This window comes from Amblyomma mixtum, chromosome 3, assembly GCF_055824585.1.
Source record: "Amblyomma mixtum isolate Tamu chromosome 3, ASM5582458v1, whole genome shotgun sequence".
In the NCBI taxonomy this organism is placed as follows: domain Eukaryota; kingdom Metazoa; phylum Arthropoda; class Arachnida; order Ixodida; family Ixodidae; genus Amblyomma; species Amblyomma mixtum.
The window spans coordinates 240,424,459-240,448,859 of NC_143014.1; the positions used below are offsets into that span (position 1 = coordinate 240,424,459).

Here is a 24,401-nt window from a genome sequence, read left to right on the forward strand (position 1 = left end):
GTTCCTCAAACGAAGCTTATAACTCTACTATCAGACAGCAGCTGGAGATAGCACAGGTGGAGATGAAAGAACAGAAATTTAACTTTTACCTCGGCAAGTGTGGTCTCCAGCCGCAGACTAATGGCAGAGGTATCGTCTTCATTAGAGGAACATGTGGTCCGGAGACTTTTGTCCCAGACTGTACATAGCATAGGCAGTTTGAATTTGGTGCTGCACACTGTCACCATCAGACATTGTGTTTGCACTGGACTCCTGCACACCTCAGGCGTTCAGTTTCAGGTTTGCAGAGGAAAAAAATGCATCGGATTTCCTCATGCTGCAGGGTTTTAGAGCAGACTTCTTTGTTTCAAAAAGTGATATGACATCACTGTCTGTGGCTAGGAACTTGCCACTAGCACTAACAACCAAACTGTGTTAATAATAAAGGTTACTTATCTAGCTAATTAGTAAGATTTTGCTAGTAACTAACGTCTGCCATACCAGAATGTGTGTTCCCGAAAAGTTTTCTTCCTATTTCAAACATCTATTTTTAGGAATTCATTACAGCGCTTGCTGAAACACCCGGCATACTTGCCAAGGAGGTACACGGCTGCAGTTCGTAAAATGCAAATAAGCAGTTCAAACAGGATGTAAGGTTACAGTTCATGCACTACCATAAGATATTTTTGTAAGAACACTGAGTACAAGCAATACCATGGAAAATCAACGGTCTCTTCTGCTTTTCTAGTCAAAGCTTTTATGCTAACTAGCATCACATTTATGACAGCAAGCACAGCTAGCGAGTGTCAAAGTCTATGAAACGAATGAAATAGCACTGAATAAGTTTTTTTCTGTGTAGATTCCAAGCACAAATAACATTTCCTTCAAACGCTGCCCTATCTGTACATATATTTATCAAAAACCGGTGCCAGAACAGTCAACAAAACTCACAACCTAATTTTTAATACAACATATATGTCTGCCAAGTGGTCAATCAGTACTGGCATGGCTGCCTGGCGTATGGAAAACTCGCCGTTCTTTCTTTTCTCACCATACGAGAGGAGAGCCATGGCACTGGCAAAGGCACTGGGAGACATGCAAGCGAATACAAACTGAAACAGGTCTAATGGATACTCGAGTGCTGTCGCCGAGCTTTCGCTGCGGAGCGAAAACTCTGCGAAGTATAGAAACTCCGAAACTGTTTTCGACATTACTTTGAACAATGAGTTGCCAAGCGAGTACTAGAGATTTCAATGTCCGCGTGCCTATTACATTACCACCCAAAGCGTAGTGGTTCACGCCAAACAAGTGCGTCTTGGACAACCCTACTGTGTCACAGCATGGCAATAAAATACACGTTATTCAACGTGGTTGGCGGTTACAAGCAAACACTGCACTACGGCCCGTTTTGAACTTCCACAACAGCAGGCGCACTCATTTTTCTTGCCACTCGCGGGGTTTGAAGCTGGCACCAAAGCTAAAGCGGGCAAACCTGCTGTGTAAGATCAGTTTCCGATCACATCAGAATGCGTTACCGGCACAAAAATCAGCCAGGAACTTCGTCTTGTAGCGGCGACGGACGATCACCACGTGCCAAAACACATGGAAAAAGAAGCGGCGGCAAGCAAATGAGTTTCTAGTTGCCAGACTTTTCGTGCTTCTGCGCTTTCGGTGGAGGGCATCTTATGTGCCACTTGACAAATAGCTTGTATATATGAGGAAATGAACTGCTATTTCTTAATGAGGAATTGCTTAATTAAAGCATTTTTAAATTAATATTAGAGGCGGTGCTACGCCAAGACAATGTTGGCTAAGGTTGGCTGCGCCGACACCTAATCCGGCCATTTCATGTAGCAGGCCATGGAGGGAGGAAAATTTTTTTTCCTTCTTCCAAGTAGCAGGCCGAAGCAGCAGGATTTCAGAGTTAGCGCAGATCGCATCTGCGGCACTGAGCGGACGCATTTTCTCTGAGGCAGAAACGACCTGTAATGGAGGAATGAAAAAGTATGCTTCTTTTTCCTTCCTCCATGGGCTAAGTAGTGCCTTCCTACAGCGCAATCAGCATGCTGTTTCTTCAAAAAATAGCGTATGGCTCGCAAAATGCTTCGTAGAGAGCATTTTAAACGTGAGCATGCGATGCTTTAAAGGTTTCGCTGAAAGCTATGGTACTGTTTTGCGGCTTTTGCGACGCTTACGGACTACCGCTTCCATGGAACTCGTCAGCTGTACTGAGACCAAGAGATTTTAGTGCACTGGTCGTCCTTGGCAAAACCTCCCCGAGTTGACAGGGGCCCGAGAGCATTTCAGTTTGCACCTTCTATTCGAGAAGGGGAGGTGAGGTGTGGTTTTACAAAATAACGTTGATCAGGGACATGGGAAAGCGCCGCCCAGACCCGAGATTCCCCGAACTCCAGACCTGCACAGACAGCACTGCTTCAGCACATTAGTTCTAGTTCATTTCGACCTGCCAGTGTCTGCGAAAAAAAAAAAAAACCTGATGTGTACCTGCTGCTGTTCTTGCACTATTCTCTACTTCATTGCTAACTAGTTAGCCACAAGTTGGACGTAAGTGCACACCAGACAGAAACAACAAATAGTAGCAGTAAGGGGTATGCTATAAAGTGACTAGGAATATGTACGGCTGTCGGACTTGACAATGTGGAAAGGAAGAAACAGTGTGCTTACTTCAACCCATAATAAATATGTAAACTTTAAATTGATGGAACACTCAATCACGTACCAGTTTTGTAACATTCTTGCCTCGCAAGGCCTGAATGGAATTCGAATAGTATGCCTGAGCATGCAGAACTCTCTCTTGGAGCAGCAAAAATTTGTAACAATGCTCCTAACGCTCCATATATTGGTTTTTAACAGCTTTCAAAAGGAAGGGCATAACATTTGAATAAAGCCACTGCACAGCTCTCATGGTGGCAATTACCCCAATTGCACACCCAATGCAGGTAGCCACGAGCACGCATATGGCCCCACAGAACCCCACTATCAGTGTAGATCTGGAGTTCCGCAGATCTTAGCCCAGACGTGTTACCTTCATAATCTATTGATAATCAAAAGGTAGCATGTCTTGGTAACTAAGTACAAGAAAAAAAATTACAGGTTGCTCTTTGAGTCCATTAAATGGCATCTTTTTTTTTTTTTTGATGGGCATGCTGTTTGGCCTAAACGGGCCGTTTAGTGCATTAATAGTTATTTTCATATGCATACTGTACGTCATGGTGGTGCCTTAATTGACACTTGAAATTGGCTGCTTGCTTGATGACTGTTGGGCATGCAGTTTAAATTTCATTCTTTTGTACTTGGCAAGTGAATCCAGAAAGTTATGCCTCCAAGTTCCTGCATAGAAAAGCTAAATTACAATACATAAGCCAGAGAAGAATAACAAAACGTTGCTTTTTACCCTCTTGGAGATGTGTGCTGCCACACAAACTACAGATAATGTGGGCACGACTGAAAAAAACCTGTGAACAGACCATGCAGACCCAAGGAAAATGGGATTGGGGGAATTCATCACGACCCGTGGCCTTAGGATTATAAGAAGAGATTAGGGAAGCCTATTGTGTCAGTACCTGACACATGACCGTACAGACCAAAGAAGAATGGTGGGGAGGGAATTCATTACTGCCTATGGCCTTAGTATAATAAAAATGGATTGGTAGACCCTGTTGTGTTAGTACTTGACACACCAGTGGCATTTGTTCAGCTCATCAGCACAGAAAAAGTGATGCAGTCGGAACGTTCGGCTGCTGCATGGGCTGCAGATTAACCATCTGAGGAAACTGTGTATTGCAAATTTATGCTATGATGCTATGTGTAAGGGAGTCATTGTACTGATTGGTCAGTGGCCACAGTTCATCAGTGCAGAAATGAAATGTGACCTTTGAAGGCATGCATTCAAAATAGCTGCATCTGCAATTCTCTGTGTGCACAAAATCTGTTGGCTAAATCTGTCGGCAAATTTTGCACCAGAAGACATGACCGGCCTAGACAGAAGTAACATCAGTGAAAAGTGCAAGGCCACAAGAACCGACTGTAAATGGTTTTATGTCAATCAGGTGATATGGGTTCGCACACCTACAGTTTGGAAAAACTAATGCAGAGAGCGATAGTAGAGTGCATCACGCCATTCACCTACAGTGTCCCTGTTTCGACGCAGCTTGCACTTACCATGTGAAGCGATGTCACCACCTGACAAAACCGGTGAGACTAACTCGGGAAGCAGCGGCGCGTTCAACTCCGCGGTTCTAGTGGGAGCGGTTGAGGTGTGGATGCCACCTGTAGCCTTGGCGTAACAAAATGAGGTCAGTCATTGACTCCACTTCACAAGCTGCATGACAGAGTACTGCATACATTCAAATGCTGGAAACAAGCGAGGACAATACGAACTGCTCTCTGGCAGAGGCGAGTAATTGGAAACAAATGAGGCTGCAGGTACAGGGAAATAATTTTTCATTATATGAAGCAACTGCCATTTCTGCCTTCACGTCTTTAGAGCTGTTGAATCACTTGCATACCAAGATATACATGCATGCTTTTGTTACACAAGTATACATATAAAGGCACAAATGCACATCACCATGCTGTAAAAACTGCCATTGTTCCATCATCACCATTGGCATCACTTTTACACAACAAGGTGCACCAAGGAGAGAAACATCGTTAATTAAATGTCACGAACACTTTTTTTAACAAGAAAACACAATGCACTAACAGTCAAGTAACTGACATGCAGTCACGTGATAGGGGATGCACTGAAAATTAAAACAGATCTAACAAGCAATATCGCACCCAATTCTAGAATATCAGGAAAGATCTTTTCTCCCATAATCTCGTAACATGTTTGGCCCCTGTGAAGAATGAAAGGGAACTCTACAACAACAGCGTGCTTCCACAAAGTTTCCTTCCAGGACTTTGCAAAAATGCCTGTGTGCTGTGCGATGTCAATGCATGCCGGTGGTACAAATGATTCTGGTGCCTTCCAATACAGCGTCTCTCATAGACCACATGTAGCTTTGAAACATTAAGCCCTACATATATACAATACCCAAGCATGAACTCCGTAATATCTTCCTATGAATGACGTAGCAAGATCAGAAGTGGACTTGTACCAACAGTCAGCCGGTTTCACTAATGCATTCAGCGATGGTCAAAATGTGGAAGCAGGTTTCTGGCACAAACTTGGGCAAAGTACAGCCTATGAAGAGAGATTTTGAGGGTCTACTCTTCATTCTTTCCAAACAACAAGCCTTGTGCCATTTCAGTAAACATGTTCCCACAAACCTTTACTTTCTCCCTTTCCATGCACAAAGAGAGTCATTCAGGGTGCTCTTCAGCACCTTCTTGAAAGAAGTGAAAACAAGGATGCCTTGGGCGGTGATTCGGTGCCTTTTTTTGTTTTTGTTTTTCTGATGGATGGTGCTTTGTGATTTAATCTCATCTTAAAATTTGGTCATTAAAGGAATAATGAATAAAAATTAGGAAATATAGAGAAAGTGCCAGATTTCCATTCATAACATACGATTACCCAAGTGTACAATCAACATTCTCGCTATTTTTTAGTGGGTGGCTGTATTTTGGATGTTTTGCGAGCGACCGCTGGGCTTCACTCAGCACATGCCTGCCTACGAGCTGGGGGCCATGACATCAAGCCTACCCTCTGAAGTGCCGCAGGCAAGCTGGCTTGGCAGAGCGCAGTTCAGGAATCCCCGCCCGCTCATTCCTCTGGCAGACGAGAGATGAAGCTACCAGTACTGTCTCTGCGAAACGCTGTTTTTTGGTTCGCCATCAATGCAGATGATGGGGTCTTCCGATAAATTCTGACCAAATCAGGCAAGTAGTCACCCAAAGTATACAACCACAAGATGCAGGCAGAGAATCTTGGAGCATGGACACGAGGAAGCTGAACAAAATGGACTGTACAATGAAGGAAAAACACTTCAAACACATTGGCTTTCATGCAGTCCAAGTTGGCGATAGCTTCGGAAGGGTAAGGGTGATGTCACATCCCGTAGTATGGGAGCCTTTACAGGCAGCTGCTAGGTGCAGCGGTTTGAAAAATATTATTCAAATAATTACTTTCTGCTCATTTCTGTAACAAAAAAGCATTGTTTAGGTCACTCTCAGAGACACAGCTATCATTTGGGCCAGAATTCTCATCAGGAAACTTTTTGAAGAAATAGCTTCGTTATGCCATGTAAAGTCAAGGTCACCGGGCTGAGCTGAAGCTGCTACTGCGCATGTGCCACGCAACAGGTGCACCGCGCGTGACATCATAGGTGCGCCGTCGCCGCCACTGCCAGCTCGGACTCCGCAGCCTCGCTGTGCGCACCACGCATGCGCAGTAGCTACAGATGCACGTCACTGCTCAGCCACTTTATAAATAGAGGGTACGAAGTGCTCATTTTTAAGATGAACGATGGGTGAAGAAGCGGAAAGTCCGTGTGTATACTGCAACCGACATCAACGGTGACTACGGGAAACCACGTCGTGAAGCTATTGCATACACACTAGGTTTAACCAGAGCTAAGCATCCAGCAAATTTCCGTTGACGATCCCTTAAAGATTGCGTTGGTGTGCCTCTGTCTGCAGGCGGGCTATTTCGTATTGTTGCTCCACTGTTCACAAATTGGTGCACTTTCAGTTTAGAATTGGGTTGGTTTGATGTGGCAAAGCAGACATTCTCTCCATAATTTGATGCCAGAGCTGCTTGTACTGGAGTCCATAATGCCCTCGGCACAACAGCTGCACTACTACCCCTTCACAACAGAGTGCAGAAATACAAAATGCTACAATAGAGCAATGACAGGCAGTGCTGTCAAGCAAGAACCTGGAAGAGCAGCAAAAACTCATCGATCGCTGCTGCAGCCGCAGGAACCTTGGATTAGGGACTCCACCCATCCGAGATGAAAATTTCTGCCATATCAAAGTTGTTCTGTCTCTCTGTCTACCCCTTCGCTGCACGACAGTTTAGGGAGCTCAAAGCCCTCTGGCCAGCACACTCCACATATTGTACTGTGTAGCAAAGAAAAATGATTCAAACATCTCCAGTCCAGTCTTTTTCTTGGAATTCATACTTTATTTCATATCTAGTCCAAATCACCGATGTCAGAGCTCTTAAAAGACAACACATGTAAAAGCTACATTCACATGTGCAGCAACAAATAAATTATTATGTTTTTTTTTTCGTCAAGAGGAGAAAACGAAACGGTGTGGAGGGCTGGGGAGCTAATGCTACAGCGCTTTTGTATCCATGCCTTAAAAAAAAAAGGGGGGGGGGGGGGGGGTGGGGGGGGGGGGGGGGGGGGGGGACCAAGACTCTTACGCAGTAATCCCCAGATGGGATCAAGCAAAACAAACTTCACTGCCCTGTACTACCTGAAGCCCGTTATGCTAACCCTAGTAGAGCAAAACGAAGGCTCAAACAAAAACGGACCTCCAAAACTCTGAACGTGTATAACCTAACAAGATTCAGACTGATTGGAAGGCACATGTTGCTAATATAATTTCAGCGACTCCAGGGGGCAGTGCCACACTTTCACGTGCATGTCGTACACATCTGCTGTCCCTGATACCACTCTGACAAATTCACTTAAAATTGCTAATGTCGGCTACTGCATGCTAAGGAGATCAAGAGCCAGTCCTGAAGGCTGCATCCAGCCGCTGTCGTAGACGGCAGGCAACATCCTTGAAGGGTGTCTGGCTCTCGGAAGCTGTGACGGGAATGGAGCAGGCCCGACGGAACCTTGGTGCTGCCATCAGCATGTTCTGGCCCAAGGCAAAGCCGCTTGAACAAAGCCAGTAGAGGGCCACATCCTAAATGAAGAAAAGAGAAATAAAGCACAGCTGCACCTCTATTATTACGGTGAGTTCAAGAAGCTTGAATTTTAGATACTGCCAGTGCACTGTAAGTGGCTAGAGGCCACTCTGCCTTCACCAAGGGCGCAATATGAACCATCAAACAAGTAGATGTACCAGAAACAGATGAAATGGCTGAATTCATACCCAGCTTGCCTTCATTATAAATTAAATGAAATGGTTTACACAACTGAATACCAGTAAAACTGGTGCAAAAACTGCTGGTAAAAATGGGTGCAAAGTCTGCCAAATAAGACAGGCAGGTGTCACCAATGAGAGCCCCATACATTAGGCTCTTATGCATATACATGCATGAAGCATGAACAAGAATTCAGCACAACAAACAGACAAGACTCCAGCAGTTGGACTAGTGAGTAGATATCTTGTGTCCCACCTTGATGACGGTATTCTAATTGTTACCTGGCCATCCAGCACTTACCACCTACTGAATATTGCAAAGCAAAAAGAGAGACATACACTTGCTGGATAAGTGCATTTCAGCAGTCTGAGATGACACAACAAAGAGTACAAAAATGACCAAATGCTGATGCATTCTTTTGGCTGCCCATTACTGAGTGATGAATGCGGTGAAGGTGCAACTGCAAATAATCTCAAAAGTGGGGAGCTACACAGAAATTGCTGAATGAAAATGGAAAGTTTCATGCTCCAGTTCAATTAGGGAGAAAAGTTAATTAGCTGTACGACATCACCAGCCTAAATTCAGGAGGGCACAATAAGTTTTGTGACACCTATTAGGCAGAAGTGCTAAGGTTTGGTATTGTAGGGTATTATAGAGATGAAAAAGACCTCAAAAAGACAATGACACAGAAAGATAGACACATTAAGCACACTCTGTACCTGCCTTTTGAACACTTTTTCATCTTTACACCCATTATAAGGCAAGCAGGTTCACATGGCTGGAGATGAAAAGATGTTGTTTCTGCGTGGTTTCTGCACTGGTTTCGATTTGAGGCTCAGTTTTCAAGGTCAAGCAGGCTTCCGACAAAGGCAGGCGAAATCGGTGAGTGGGAGCCTTAGTGCTAGTGCACTAAAACTGGAGGAGACTTCGATAGCATTAATGGGTCGATGCCCATATATGCGGGATTGGTCATTCTCTACTTTACAATCACAGATCGCCGAGAGTCCTAATGCACTCCTGGCACAGTGTTGCAGCGATTAAGCGATAAGTCACAGCCCTGCGATGGCAGGTGTTGTCAGCGGTCAGGCTTGCGAAACCTAGGTTGCTCTTCCCAAGCAATCTGTGTCACCAGACAAACAGAGGCAACCCACGGTGCCAAAGGCAGAGGCGAAATCGGTGAATGGAGGTCTTAGTACCAGCGCACTAAAAGGTGCATTTATTGAGTGGCTGGCCAAAACATATCCCCCTACAAAACAAACTGGCTTCAGAAAGAGCATGCCTACGCAAGACATATTTCTGATTCTCAAACATTCCAGAGACATACCACAGCACAAATTTACACACTGGTCACGATTAACATAAGGAAAGCCTTTGACACTATCGCATACGGCCCCCTCCTCCAAATTGTAATTTGCACCAACTGCGGCCCTCACCTCTACAACTATGTCAAGGCTTTTCTAAGTAAACATTCTGAACAACTCCGCCTGCCAGACACAACCTCAGCCCCAATCCTTCTCGCAAAAGGCACACTACATTGCTCCACAGTACCCCAACCCTGTTCAACAAAGGACTGGCAACACCGTCCAAACAACATCCTTGACCTACATCACACATTTTAAGCGGATAACCTCCCCCAATGGTGCACGACAGGGGCACCTAAGATGGCTGAACAAACACTACAGGCCGCAAAGACGTAGTAAAAACCCACCTTTCTGCCACAGGACTACCTTCAGCACCGGAAAAATCTGAACTTCTACTTCTGACATGGAACAAATACCAACAAGAACATAACCAATGGCAGCTAGGGAACAACATTCACCAAGTGAGCTCATGTTGGGTTCCAGGCATTCACCTACACATAAATCCAACTAATAGAATGTATTTACCACCATTCGTACATGCCAAACTCCAACCCACATGATCAGACGAATTGACAGAGGACATGCAGGGCTACATGAGGGCCAGGCATGACAGCTAATCAATACACTGGCACAGCAAAATTCTTTATACCCTTCCATACATTCAGTTAAATCAGTGGCAAAAATCTCAACTCAAAGCTGCACACTTAACACCTTGTATAAAGCCGCCCTTCACCTACCCATCCAAACCTTCAACTGACATCTCTATGGAACAGGCCTCTTTCTGTCATTCACGGAACTCCTTGAACAGCACAGAGATCGACAAATAGTGCAGCTGTCTAGCTCAAAACAGGGCAGACGGGTACTCCAGTGTGCTGGAATCCCTCCCATGGACCTCCCTTCTATCACATAAGACCCTTTCCCAAATCCAAATCTTCACATCCCCCTTACCATGTGACGTAGACTGCATCAGACATGAGGGCCGACGCAGGGCAAAAGCTTCTCATCATCAACCCTCTCCGGATCATACTCTCATTTACGCTGACGCTGCATGCACTACCATGGGTGCAGCAGTATATACAATCATCACCATCTCCCAAACTATCCTCACGGAGACTCTGGGCCCATTCTCCCCCCCCCCCCCCCCCCCCATCAACTTCCACTCTAGAAATCCTCCCAATAGTGGCTGGCCTGCAAGATGCCATGAAGTTGAAGGCCAAACTACATGGATACACCTTGTACTCTGATTCTCAAGCAGCTATCAGAGCCATCCAAACAGGCAACCTTCCATCTCTCCCCCACACACTGACTGAACTCTCCCCAACCCCAGTTTAAATTAGCTGGGCTCCTGGCCACGCTAGGATTGCAGGTAACGAGCTGACAGATCAGTTCGCCCATGAAACTTTAACCTGGGCCCCTGTGATTTCCTGGCCATATCCATTGTCCAGACTGGCAGCCCTTCAGTATCAAAAGCAAATCAACATGCACTGTGACAACCTTCGAGAAAATATACAGACCATTTCATCACCCCACCTCGCACTAAGATCTACACCTAATCCATTCATGTGCCACGCAAAATTTAGCTCAACATTCTTTTTTACACCGGCCATGGGATATCTGTACAGTCATCGAGCCACACCTTAATGTTCCAACTGCCCAGAACACTACACCAACCTCTCCCACTGTATCTTTGAATGTCCACCATCCATAGAATCACCACTTTATCCCTAACCTAATCACCCCTAGTTCATGGAGCAATTGACTCGTCTTGGACCAGCTGCAAGACCAGCTGGCCCTCTCAAGCTCCAAACCTGCCACCAACTTAGTGGTTGACATAAAAGCTACAAATAAAGTGTTTTCTCCCTCTCTCCAACATACAAAATACAGAATGCATTCATGACGCTGCAAAATGGTGATGCAACAGCACAGCACATATGCACTGTCTGATAAGCGCTGAGCGCCAAGGGTTGCAACTGCAGGAAACAAAACCTTACCCAATGTAATATATCCTCACTTAAGCATTTCCAACTGCTTCTGCACTTGAATGCTTCTGTTTCTATTAGCTACACCAAACACTGTGCTTAGTTACCCCTGTAACACCGTCTTCATTTTCCATTTAAGAGCGAAAGCATGGACTTACTGGTCACTTTTCAGAGTAACTTCATTTTCTGTTTTACATAGCAAACGGACAGCATTTCACTTGCGGCTGCAGCTAGAGCCTAAATTTGTTTGAGTTCCCTGCAGCCAGTCGGCAAAAGGGTAATCTAGATATGTGAGCTCTGGCAGCTGCCTTCAATCTTTGGGGGCCAGCAGTTAGAAGGAAAAAATTGCTGGCTAAACTACGCTACGGCTTAGTTAAAACATTCGGTGAGAGCCATCATTTCCCACCATTTTCTCCCCCTTCCCTTCTTTCTCTCTTCTTCTCTCTCTTGGCTTAGCACACCTTGGCCTGAGAATTTCTATGACAATTGCAACTACAGCAGGCTTGTAATAAGGGAGTAATTACTCATTGGCATCCACCCAAGCGCAGCCATACGGCTACGAAGGAAAGCTATACAGCTTTCTCAGAAACCTCGTAGTTAAAGAAAAATTCGTCCTGGTCCGGGGTTCGAACCTGGGACCACCGCTTCACCGGAGCAGTCGCTCTACCAATTGAGCTAACCGGGACGGCAAGCTTATGGTAGGGCGAGAGCGAATTGATCAGTAACAGCAGGCTTCAGTTACACGACAACTCAGGGTGGGTTCGTGTTAATGACTCTCGCCACAAAAGCACCCTCGATGCTTTGTAACCACATAGCTAAATTTTTCTGGGGCACGGTCTGTGGCTGCCTACACAAAAATCTTCAGCTTTTCTGCAACTGCCCTTTCTCATACTCTGCCCGCAGAGGAACCTCCTAAACATGGCTGTGTTCCTAGGTTCATCCCAGAGTAGCAACACTGCATCAGTTTAACACACTGCATATTATGGCAGGCTTGCTCCATGACCTAACAAGCTGCAGCGCCAGAGGTTACGGCATGTTGTGTCTAGCTAGACCATGCAAATCCGACACTCATAATCAGCAACAAAACTCAATACCACAGTTCACGGTAGCTCCCCACTCATGCTGGGATTTGTTCAATGGTTTTTCCAGTCAAATTTAGCATGTTCTGCCATGGTTTGGGCCACAGACAAAAAAAAAATGCAAGGTAATGACGTGCTACATGCCAGCCTGCAAGACACTCTGGTTATGACGAGTTCAATGAGAACAACTTCCTTCTTCTTAGTGCTCTGAAAGATGACGCTGTGAGAACATGACAGAAAAGAAACCTGCACAGCTAATCCTGTAATGCCCAGCATATTGCAAGCATAAAAATGTGATTAATTTTCATTTCTGCTCGCAAAACTAAACAAATTATAATTTACTGAAAGAAGTGGTCCTTTTCAAGATATATCTTATCAGAAGTGATAACAAACTTGAAAAAAAAAACAGCCTTTCCTAATACATATTTATCCGAAGTGATACCAAAATTGAAGAAACAGTCTTTCCTAATATATTTTGTTAGCTGCCAAAGATGCAGGAGGACTGCTGAAAGATAAATTCAAGCAAAAGTTAACCCAACTAGCAAAACAGCCAAAAATTTCCATGGCCTTAATGCTTCACTGGCAAGTGATGGAGGAATTTTCAATTTTGATCTTGATTTACTGTATATGCCTGCGTATTTGTTCCCAGTTTTATTGCCCTTACACGTTTAGAAATCGTCGAAATTAGCTGATGACGATGGTGATGAATTTTTATGGCGCAAGGGCATCTGTGGCCAAAAAGTGCCATAGCGCATGGGGTCAAAGACACATTTCCCAAGCATTTCACCCTGAAGAAGTTGAGCACCAGGTAGGTAGGGGAAAGCCTGCAGCCCTTGCACCACCGGCGGGTACCCGGCAGCACTGGGGATCGAACCCCGCACCTACCGCATGCGAGGCGGATGCTCAGACCACCAGGTCACCGCTGCAGTCATCGAAATTAGCTAAATTTAGTTAAGCTGTAATTATATTTTTCTAACCAAACCTTTAAGTTTTTCACATTTCTGCAATGAAGAGAAGAGACCATCAGTGATGAAATTCTCGAAATTCATACCTTTTATTTAACATTTTAAACGGGGACGTTTTAAAGGCATCACAGGCTAAGAGAAGTTCCTTTCTCAAATCTTAGCAGTCTGCAAACGACATATTGAGCACATGATATTATTTTCCATGATTATGTACCTGTGATTGCCAGAGAAGAGATGATGATTGTTACTTTTGGCTCCCAGTGTGAATCCTCCTCTTCTTGCCAACTAGTCAGCCCAAGTTAAAGCGTTGTTATCATAATCAATAACTGTTCAGTCTAAAACTACAAATGACACCCACAGAAACAGGCTGGGTCTGTACATAAATTAGTTTGGTGTCTAGAAAATTGTTACATTCATTACAACAATACCTGGACGCTTGTACTATAGTTTCAGTGAGCAAGCTTGTCTGTCTGGCAAGTCAATACAGTTAGTGGAGCTAGACTTCCTGGGGAGAAGAAAAGTATCATATTGTGCTAATAGAAATGGAGCATTCATAGCGGTGACTGCAAGGTGGCTGTAAGTAATCAAAGCTATCATCAAGCTCTTAAGATACTGTCTTTAGGGCATTACGTTTGTAAAGGTTTCACACAAGTGCTGCCCTCTTGCATGTTTAACATTTCTAGCCATTGCCGCTTAGAGAGTGACAGAAGCACAATTCCTGCTTTCCATCATTTACTGAATGTGCGCTCTTAATTGTGCTACTAATCCTCCAGTAGGGAAGCAAAACAGTGCAATGAATTTACAACATGCTCTTGGTGCAGTAAGGAAGACAAGGAAAAACAGCATGCATGCATGGCTGCTGCTTCAACAGTGGGATGACCCGTCAGGGTTGTAGCAGTAGCACTCCCTTCAAAGCACCTTGGCTGAAACAGTCATTTCTCCTGCCTCCCGCCCTCTTCATGTATTTAGTTTAATCTAGAGGCGGGCCAACAGCCAATAACCATGGACAAGGGCATGATCCCTTGCAATGTGACACGAAGGAAAAGAAAACGGTGAACAGCAGACTCACAGCAGGCATAATCCAAGCAACAGGAACACTGACGAGTGCAAGACCCCTCATAAAGTTTGTGATCCATCTCCGCAGCCACGCCATGTGTTTCTGCCTCTGGAGTACGTGGAACTGCACAAGCAAACACAACACACAAACTGCCATCATCACAAGCCACCTCTTCAGTTCTCTTGTTAAGCACACAGATTTTGCCGCTAGCAGATCTCAGATGGATATAGTATCTTTCAGAAACAGAAGTTTACACTGCCTGGCAAGCAGTTTTATTTCAACAGCTAGAAAACGTAGGCACAACTATAAGAATTGTCAGAAACCTGTTGCCTTGTCTTAAACAAGTCTGAGTAGCTCAGTCCAACTTGCATGCAATGACAAAACAAACTGACTGTGAAAGGCTGTTTCTAATCGGCATTCATCAGGTTAGGAGGCAGTTAGGAGAGCGTACTTCACAAATGGTGCCGCCCATTGTGGCCAATCAAGTCAACTACTGTCCTTGCAAATGTTATGGTTCACAGCAGCATGTCTATTTTGAATATGATGCAAACGCACTTCATCTTGAATTTACTTCCAGCTGCAACATATGCACCAGCAGCAGGTAATAAAAGAGCATTCTTGTCTTCCAACACTTGCTCCATTTTTTCAATCGCGACAAAGACATTGAGTATGCCATAACCATGCAAAAAAGAAATAAATGCAATTAAAATAAACTGAGCATAACTATACAGTTGCAACTGTAATCCTTTCATTTCTGAAACCTGCTATATCTCAAGAGAATTCCTCTAAAACACACTGGAGATTATAGCATTCCAGTGTGTATAAAAACATTTTTCTTGCTACATTTCCCCATGAAATTTGTGTAAATTTAAAAAAGTTAAGTTATTTATTTTCTTTGAATAAAGAAAAAAAAATTTAATGAAGCATGAAGAAACTTCAAAAAGTAAACCCTGCATAGAAGGCAGCACGATGAAATCTCCCGGGCATTTCAAATCAATTGACACAGCTTTTTCTTTTAAAAGCAATGAAACATATTTCAGTCCATTCTGTTCACATGGACTATTGGTGAGAAAAACTGATGAGCTAATTAATTTCAGTTCTGTTTTTTATGCACTCTATAAAGTATACAATGTTCACCGTGCCATAGAATCCACTTGCAGAGACCGCACTGACATATTTTTACATACCGAGACATATTTTACGTATCGAATAACTTTATTAATGCAAAAGCATTATATGGTTCAGTTCTAGGTCATTTGTCCGCAAAATGTGTCCGCAGAAAGCAGCATCATGTGACGTCACGAGTCAACGCCATACCAAGTCACATGACAGATGATTGCAAAGATTGCAGCACCTGTGTACGTCTTTCCTTGTTTCTTGTGTCCCGTCCTTTGCGCTGCTCCACCACGATGCAACAGCACCAACTAGCCCAGCAACTTGCTCTTCTGATTGCAAAGAGTTCAGGCCATGTGACAAGCAAGCTACATGCCGGTTTTAAGAGCATACCCCAATCCCCACCCCCCCCTAATCCACGAAGGTGCAAATGAAATCCCAGCGATGGCATCACTGGCTGACCTCAATGTGGTGGCAGTGTTCTCAATTACATTAGCACCAAAATTTTGAGCAACCGCTCGTCGTGCAGCATTCCGGGTGGTGTCATAGCATTTCGCTTTGCATACAGCTTACATGTTTTAGTCAAGCTGGAGGCTAGCTAACGACAGAGGCTCGAACCGATGACATATGCACATTGAGTTGCATGATTTAAGGCGCGGTTGAGGTGTCTACTGAGGTGTCGTGATACGAGAGCTACTGCGCCCTTTCTTTTGCTCAAAAACCTTTCCTTTCCTCAAATGATACGTTTTCGCATTCCTCCACATTAGCATGCTTACATAAAAGCCCCATACCCAATATGACATGCTGGAGAACTTCATCATCAGCTTAAGACTTGAGAGTGTGCTGTTCAGCTAGTCGGTCGTACTGTGCACACACAAACAAGGATGAGAAGGGTACTTGTTGTGTACCCTTCTTGTTTTTATTTGTGCGCGCGCAGTACCCTTTGCTGATAATTCATCATTAGCCCTGTAATGGCGAAGCATGAAGGGACAAAGGAAAATAATTAACTGCTTCACCGTGCAAGCTAATGCAACCAGACTGAAAAACTAGGCTCACAAAAGTGTTATCGCCATCGTTATTTGGCAAATCAGAGCATCAGGAATTCACAACATTGGATATTTTGTTCAGCTTAAGCACAGCAGCTCAGCAAATCGTACAGGTAGCTATCGATCCTGCTTATACCAGGATGTACATTCCATGTCAGTGCCCACTCTAAAATGCACAAGGGCCAGGCCCATGCAGATCAAGACCACTCAGCGTAACATTCCTGAAAGCGCCACTATCTGGACGCCATCAATAATATTTTCATTAGCCAGCAAAATAAGCATGCAAGTTTTTCAAGTTTTAAAGTGAAAACTACGGGACCTTGTGCTTCGATCGCCGGGTGCCTAGTTTTGACCTTCAAGTGAGTTAAAGGTCAAACCATGAAAAAGAGAAAAAGAAATTGAATCAATATCCATGACTTGGAGACGAACCCGTGACAGTGCGAACAGATCTCGTTCAAGGGCCGCTCAGCGAGACCACTAGGCTATCGCCGCAGCCAACACGCCTCGTGTTAAACTGCACCACACTCTAGCGCTGTGCATTGGAGAGCGTCGTTTTCATCAACTTCCATCTGCTCCGTCCAGTAGCGACTAATGTTTCGAAATCAGGAACGAACCTAGTTTGCGTGAGATGCGAGTTCGAGATGAAACCAAAAAAAAAAAGAGAAAAAAAAATTAATCAATATCCATGACTTGGAGTCAAGCCCGTGACAGTGCGAACAGATCTCGTTCAAGGGCCGCTCAGCGAGATCACTAGGCTACCGCCGCAGCCAACACGCTTCGTGTTGAACTGCACACTCGCGCTGCGCATTGCAGAGCGTCGTCTTCATCAACTTCCATCTGCTCCATCCTGGCCTGCTCACCGTAGTCTTCTATGTAGCATAAATCCGTGCTTTCGCTCCAATTAGAAATGCAGTAAACATTCTCTGTAGTTTTTTGGTGAAGACATGCTGCGATGAAACGACACTGACTGCCACAAAGAATCCCATACAGAGCTATGCGAGAAAGAATGGCGAGCTAGTACGCAAGGAATCAGTGCATTAAAATGGCGTTGGGTATCCCACAGGACTCACCTCTATGTTCATTAGGTTGGCAACACCCACAAGAACGGGAATGATGTGCAGTGGGTCAGGCTGTGTCAAGTTGGTGAACCAAAGCATACCACCCACGCTCAACTCAAGATACGTAGCTTGCGCAGCTGAAAAAGGCAACATGTCAGAAAAATAAACCAAGGGTGGAAATGGCCCTGCATTACACAGTGTGTGAAAAAATTGTCCCTCTGCACACTCCAGTCTCCCAAAATAACTTTGGTCCCTCATGCGTGGTGCACGGAGAGACCTCTGACAAGGATTAAGTGAAATTTTCTTTCAATTGGCTGTTCTTGTCCACTGCTAATGCAAATGACTCATCCATAGCCTGTTCCTCGTTATTTTGAATGCCCGCCAGATGAGCTGGTTTTGGCAGATCAAGCCTTCTCCCACTGCCTTTCGTTACGTTCTCCTATTCGCTAGCCTTTGCTCCGCACACACAGTGACAGTAAAAGAGCAGAGAACAGTCCATAACAAGCAGCGTCTATTCTTTCTTCATTAAGTAGCGGTTTAAAGAGGATTATTCGTCAGCCATGCCAGGCGCTCGGTCTATGATGTAAGCCGCCATTCCTCATAAGTGTGTCCCATTGCCACAAGTACAGGAGGGGAGGCATCCAAATGGGCCCCATTGCAAAGCAAGCAAAGCGATTGGTACTGAAAATAAAGGAAGCACTGTGACAGCAAATGGCAATGCCCTTCACTTCAGTTTCATCTTGAGGTCATTGCTGGCAGCTGGATGAACTGTCCTTGCAATAAACAGCCAAATGATTCTCTGCCATGTTAACACTTCAGATAAATGCTTAACAGATGCCACCACCATTTTTGGAAAAGTTATTGTTCCTAACTATTACTGCTTACTTTGAAGCTTCACAACAGATTCTTTATACAGAGCAGTCACTTGGTACAAAGCAATTTGTAGATACAAGGCTTGTCTAGAATTAAGTGTAGACACAAAGGCTCGCTTACAAGAGAAGCATTGTTAGCAGGCTTTCTGTAATGAAAGTGGCCCAGTGAGTTCCAACATAAACATAATTACACTTCACTGATTTGTCTCCAGCTACAAAACAGCAACAAAAAGAAGAAAAAGCAGTACTGTAAGTGGACACAACTGGACACAGTGCTACAGCAGAACCCCGCCATAGTAGAAACTCAGATATAGTAAAATGAAATTGTGGTCCAATTTCACCTCCAATGGATGACTTTACTTTTTTTTTTATTTATAGTCAAGATTTTTTTTACAAGAAACAGCTGCAATAAAGGGCGTCTGGCCACGGCAACATAGTTCCCGCAGAATGATGACATCACGGCACGCGTGAAGTCAAAGATTGTGAGGCCAACGTTCGGAGGAAAATGGATATCGAAGACGATAGAACGGCGCTTTCTGAGATGGTTTCATCACCAAGCTAAAGAGCGCAAGGAGAAGCCAACTTTGGGGCCGTGAGGCAAAGCGCGTGGTGCTCATGGGGGGAAAAAAAAAAAAAGTAAAGCCGGCTTTGAGTGTAGAAAGAAAGCATTGCGGTTCACTGAGAAAGGAAAGCTGATAAAAGTGCAGTTATGAGTAGAGAAGGGAAGAAATGGGCGAACGTTCGCAGCACGGTAGCGGCGGCACTGCGTCGGCAGTTCTGCCGCTCTCGACTGCCACACACGTTTCTTTACCACCTCTTAAATGATGCTGAGGCAGCGGAAGACGACGCTGTGTTCACGCAAAGCTTTGGTTTCAACATGGAATCAAGCTGCTGTTATATTCGTACTTCCATACAGCACAGACATAATCGAAAGCGTTATAGATAAAATGTGAGAACTGAAAATAAAAAATTATCACATAGAGGGTCGATAAGAGCAGGAAGGAAGGTATTTCTGACTTTCTTTTATAAGCCAACACTTTGTACTTTAGTTAGTAGCCAGAGAGCATCCTAAGAGCCATGCCAAATCACCAAAAACTGTATAGCAAAGACCCTAATATAGTAAAGATTTTCGCTGGTCCGAGTGACTTTACTATAGAAGGGTTTTACTATTAGGTATAATTTGCAGCTTTAAAAGTGTCAAGATTGTCACCCATATAAAAAGAAAGCATGGCTACTCTATGCCAGAGCAGCAGCGGAAAGGGCAGGCTACCAATAAATACTAGTACCACAGGAGGGGAAGTGGGAAAGTGGGGTCTGCAGTGGCTTGCCATATTTGAATGATGCTGTACTTGTTGACTGACCACAGCACATCTAACAGGTTCATTTCACTTCCCGAGTTCCATGTATAACATAGTGGCCAGCTTAAAGAACCTCAACACGACAGCAGCAAGAGTGGAGAATGCTGGGCTATCTGCGCTTGCGATCAGTCAGTTGTGTGGGTTTAGCATACTCAGTTTAAGCTCAGAGGAATGCCATGCTACTTGAGCCAAAGGCATGTATGCAGTGCGATCTTCGCACACTCAATTACGCTTAAAGAAAACATCTTCATTTCGGCTTTGTTTGGAGCAAAGGTTTGATGAAACAAAAATAGTCACAGTGGTCAAGGTCATGTCACTGTCCGTGCTGCATAGATTTAAAGCCAGTCAGTCAAAGCTTAGAACACCAGCATTCCCAGGCCTGCAGTGCGCTGTCTGAGTGAGCTCAGAAGACTTTGATGAAACGTGACTTCACTTGAACTTGCGGCAAATTGGTGAAACTGGCTTGGTTAACTGAAATGATATACATAATTTGTTTCATCAGCATATGGGGATGACATCAAGCAAGTTTCTATCATGACAACAGAGTAGAATGTCACTTAATTTGGTTTTCAGCACTGGCTGGTAAGCGGATGGGATTTTTCCATCCACATAAAAATCAACACTGAGTGGCAACAACCTAAGCTGAAAAAAGTCGTGATGTCTCTGTATCCGTCTGTCAAAAAAACGGCAACAAGAATCTGACAGGCTGCTTGCAGACATGCAGTGGAGGCAAAAGCAGATGGACTGCTTCTTGTGTGAAGAGATTTTCGGTCCCATGGAATTAACAATGCTGTCGCAGGCAAAATGTGACATCACACAGGAAATGAGAGCTTGTGCTGGTCGAAACTATCTGGATCTGGTGCTGACCAAAAAAAACTATCATGGTTCACATGAAATGCAGGGCACAGAAAAGAGTCCGAGAGATTTCTGTTCCTTTCCAGTGAAGACACACAGCATGGTAGTGTAGTTTGTTTTGAGACCAGGTTGCAAACTATGCTGAAAGAAAACAAAAAAAAAACAACACTATTTGGCGTAATGTTTTGAGTACTATTTTATTTATACTCAAAGTGCTGGCTACAGATATGCATACCCTATTTGCTCACATAATGAGCCCACTCTTTTTAAAGAAAAGTAGACATCAATTCGGGGTGAGGGTTCATTATGCAGGGAAAAAAGTTTCAATAGACTTTTTTTGTAAGAGTCTGTCCATCTGTCTATCGAACAAAAGTGTGCGGTTGACAAGTTGTGTCCCTGCACCACCAGAGTTAAGCATCATTTGCTTCAAAAGATGCTTATCATGGTGTGATCCGACGATTTTGAGACAGCTGTGGCGAGAGAAAATAGTACATGCTGCAACCAATCAAGTAGTCTAATCGGACCCAGAAAACTTGGGTTTGGAAAACCCCACATGCCGCTGAAAGATTGGTAAAAGCTAGGTGCAAACTTATGGCACAGCGTACTTGCCTAAATCCTGGTATGGCATCATGAAGGCCATGTTCCTGAGGGCGACCGAGAGGCTGACCCAAAGGGGCAGCTGGAACAGCACCACCAAGGCTGCCTTCATTGGGTGGCAGTTGTCCCGCACCACCAGCCGCTGTAGCTGTCGCTTGAACTGCATGAGCCAAATGTGCTTTTTTGAGCATACTCCTCAGGAAGGATGCAAAATTCCTGGTTCATCAAGACTGAAAGCCAAAGTTGTTCATGAATGCTTGACACATAAAGTTTGTGTTCACTTATAAGTTCCAGCTAATGCCAGATGGTTATGGCATTAGAGATGTGGTTTACACCCAAAAATTTTGCATTTTGGAGTTAGCTAAGGGTGGTCGCAAATGTGGAAAGCTGATTGGCACATTGGTCGCATGATCACAGCTGCAAGCCCCTAATCTCTAATAGGAAAGGGCAGCGTTGGAGGAAAAACTACAAAGCTCCTCACTCCAGGAAGCCTTCCAACATGCTAACAGCAAAGAAAAGCCATAAATGTTAGTAAGGTGGGAGAAAAGGGAACAGAAACCCTCAAGAAATTGTAAGGGACAAATAGAAATAAACGCCTAGCTTAATAACCACTGTCAGTGATTAGTAAGCACAGCTCAGAAAGCATGACCGGGAGCACTGAATGATTGCCCCTACGTTACTGCCAGCTATCAACTGAAGAGAGAACATGAGAAAAAAGTACACGGAAGAAAGATACAGAGCTCAGAAGGCTCACAACTATGGTAGGAGTAGCTACACTGCAGCTTCTTTCAAATGAGACTGATGGAGCCAAATAATAAACTGCCAGAACCACTCAGATTAGGACCTCAGTATGTACAGTTGGTGTCACCCTTGTGTAGAGCACCCAGGCAGTTTGCACTAAAATGCCTGAACAATTCTACAGCCTCAGCTAGTGCCTTGACATTATTTTTTTTCTCAGTGAATACAGAACGTATGCCTCACAAAAGCCATCAAAAGCTATGACAGAGCGTGTTCTCACCGCTGGTTCCCAGATAATTGACACAGAGAAGGGCTAGACTTGAAGAAGGAAATAAATTGAGAAAACAAACAAAGAAAAATTTCGGTGATGGGATATAAGAAGACTACGCTTCTCTTTCTGCACCCACTGAATAAGTTAACCTGAGGAGCGGAGAGAACATTTCAAGAAACAATGACATGTTTTCTTTAGGGAGAGAGCCTGCCCACGGGGACTTATCACCGCATTTTCCATTTCTTCTTGCAGATACGAAGTGCTAATCCTAGAGACATTTTTTGTGCTAATTAAAGCAGGCATTTTGCGCGGGACCACTTTTACGCGAGTTGCAGGCAACTCATGTTGCGAACAACATGAAAATCAGGTTCTCGCGAAAATTAAGTCGTTTACAGTGTTCTGTAAGCTAGCTTGATGCATAAGGCTGCATTTGAAGAAAATCGATGATGAGCTAATTAAGCATCAAAAGCACTCATTGGAGAACGAAAAAGATGACTGGATTCTTTTTTAACACTGTGACAACGCAAATGATAGAAAATTTATATGACCGCGACGTTTTACAGGCATACGTACGCGTGGCGTAACGATTTAGTGAAAATTTGTTTTCGGAAACAAATTTTCACGAAATCGTCACACCACCCACGCCCTAGCTGCAGCACCAACAAACCGTGCATAATGCTACAATTAAAGCCATTATGACAACTGAACACTGCGTTCGAACACAGAACGTGCACATTCGAAACAGCCCGATAAACGCACGTTTTTCCTGTAAAGGTACCGCGCTTGCTTTTCGTTGAGATTGAACATGCGCACAGCTTGCGTTGTCTCGCGCTTCAACTCTTGTGCAATGCCGGCCATTTCGCGGTCCAGATTGGCGAACCTGGCCAGCACATGATGCTGGTATACGGCAAGCGGCAGCGTGACAGCCACCCGGAGGGCCAGAGACGTGACAACGATGGTCGGGCCCCACGACAACCCGCTCGCCGAGTGCGCTGCGTCCAGCAAGTCTTGAGCATACGCTACGGGCGTCGACTGTGACAAAGTCTGCGCCCATGACTGTAGTGAAAAGCACCTAACAGGGCACACGCCGTGGTAGGTTGACGGTACTCCTCGTTGCAACAGCCCTTTGCGTTCCACTACTAGGCAAGAAATCCGCAACGCAGAGCATGCGTCGCGGCGAAACCGCGTTCCTCCAAACCGAAACATGTTTCCTGACTACACTGACTTGTCTTGGCTTGCTTTGGCCATTCGAACGCATTTTTGTTCTGACGGCGGCGGCAGCGGCGGACACTGGCGACCATGGTGTGTGGCTACAGCAACGTTTTGGCTACAGCATGGAGGAAGGAAACCTTCCTTCTTTCCTTTTCCTTCTTTCCTCCATGGGCTACAGGTAACGGTTAATCTGTGGACAGTGTGAACGCCGCTGTCCGCTGAAATTGCCTCTGCTATCAAAGTGAAATAAACATCCGACGTGTCATAAGGCGCGAAATCCATATTATCAATTTTGGCGATTCATTGAATGCAATGCAAAATAAAAAACGAAATCGTATTTCAACCACACTGGCTACTTCAGTGTGGTCGTGGTGGGTGAGGTGCTGACAGGTTGCAGTTTGCGGTTCGAGGTTAGCTGCAGTGAGTGACCTGAGGCTGCTTAATAAGGCAGAAATGGTGGGCATACGAGTACTTATGTGAGAATTTTTGTGAAATGGTGGGCATAAGTGCCCTTATATTCAATACAAAAAGTGACGTGGTGGGCATACGAGCCCTTATACTCAATCCAAAAAAAGAATCATTCACAATTACACCGTGGGTTGTTTTTGTAAGGCTTGGAGTGTCAAATGAAGACCGCCGTTTTTACGGTACTGCTTGTAACCGTAGCACGTATTACCTTTTACCTACAATCGAAACGAAAAAAGCTCTTTTTGAGGCTGCTCGTAATCGAAGAAGATCGGTGCACGATTCGGCGAACTAATTTCAGGCGCCGCGTAGCTGAACACCTGTGAGTGTGAACTGCAGTCCTCGGGAATATGGGGATGCGAGTGTATACTTACGGGGGCACTGTATA

The 24,401-nt window shown here is 44.6% G+C and overlaps 2 protein-coding genes across 3 annotated transcripts in view; both read right to left on the reverse strand.

Moving 5' to 3' along the window:
* LOC149354139 (uncharacterized) overlaps positions 1-1,651 on the reverse strand; it is a 17,174-nt gene extending 15,523 nt beyond the window's left edge. The window contains exon 1 of one of the 2 annotated variants that reach the window (XM_089583081.1): positions 1,515-1,651. The gene's annotated coding sequence lies outside the window, so the exon portion shown is untranslated. Of the gene's footprint in view, positions 1-1,471 lie in introns of both variants that reach the window. The other variant, XM_089583082.1, reaches the window with a different exon arrangement.
* A 5,664-nt stretch (positions 1,652-7,315) lies between these two features.
* On the reverse strand, positions 7,316-23,542 carry LOC149354140 (cytochrome c oxidase assembly protein COX18, mitochondrial-like). Its single transcript, XM_089583083.1, has 5 exons — positions 23,096-23,542; positions 21,340-21,487; positions 17,658-17,782; positions 14,441-14,551; positions 7,316-7,806 (listed from the first exon to the last, which is right to left on the reverse strand). Exons 1-5 carry the CDS (start codon positions 23,540-23,542, stop codon positions 7,621-7,623), a joined length of 1,017 nt encoding a protein of 338 aa, XP_089439209.1. The 3' UTR covers positions 7,316-7,620.
* Positions 23,543-24,401: the final 859 nt, after the last annotated feature.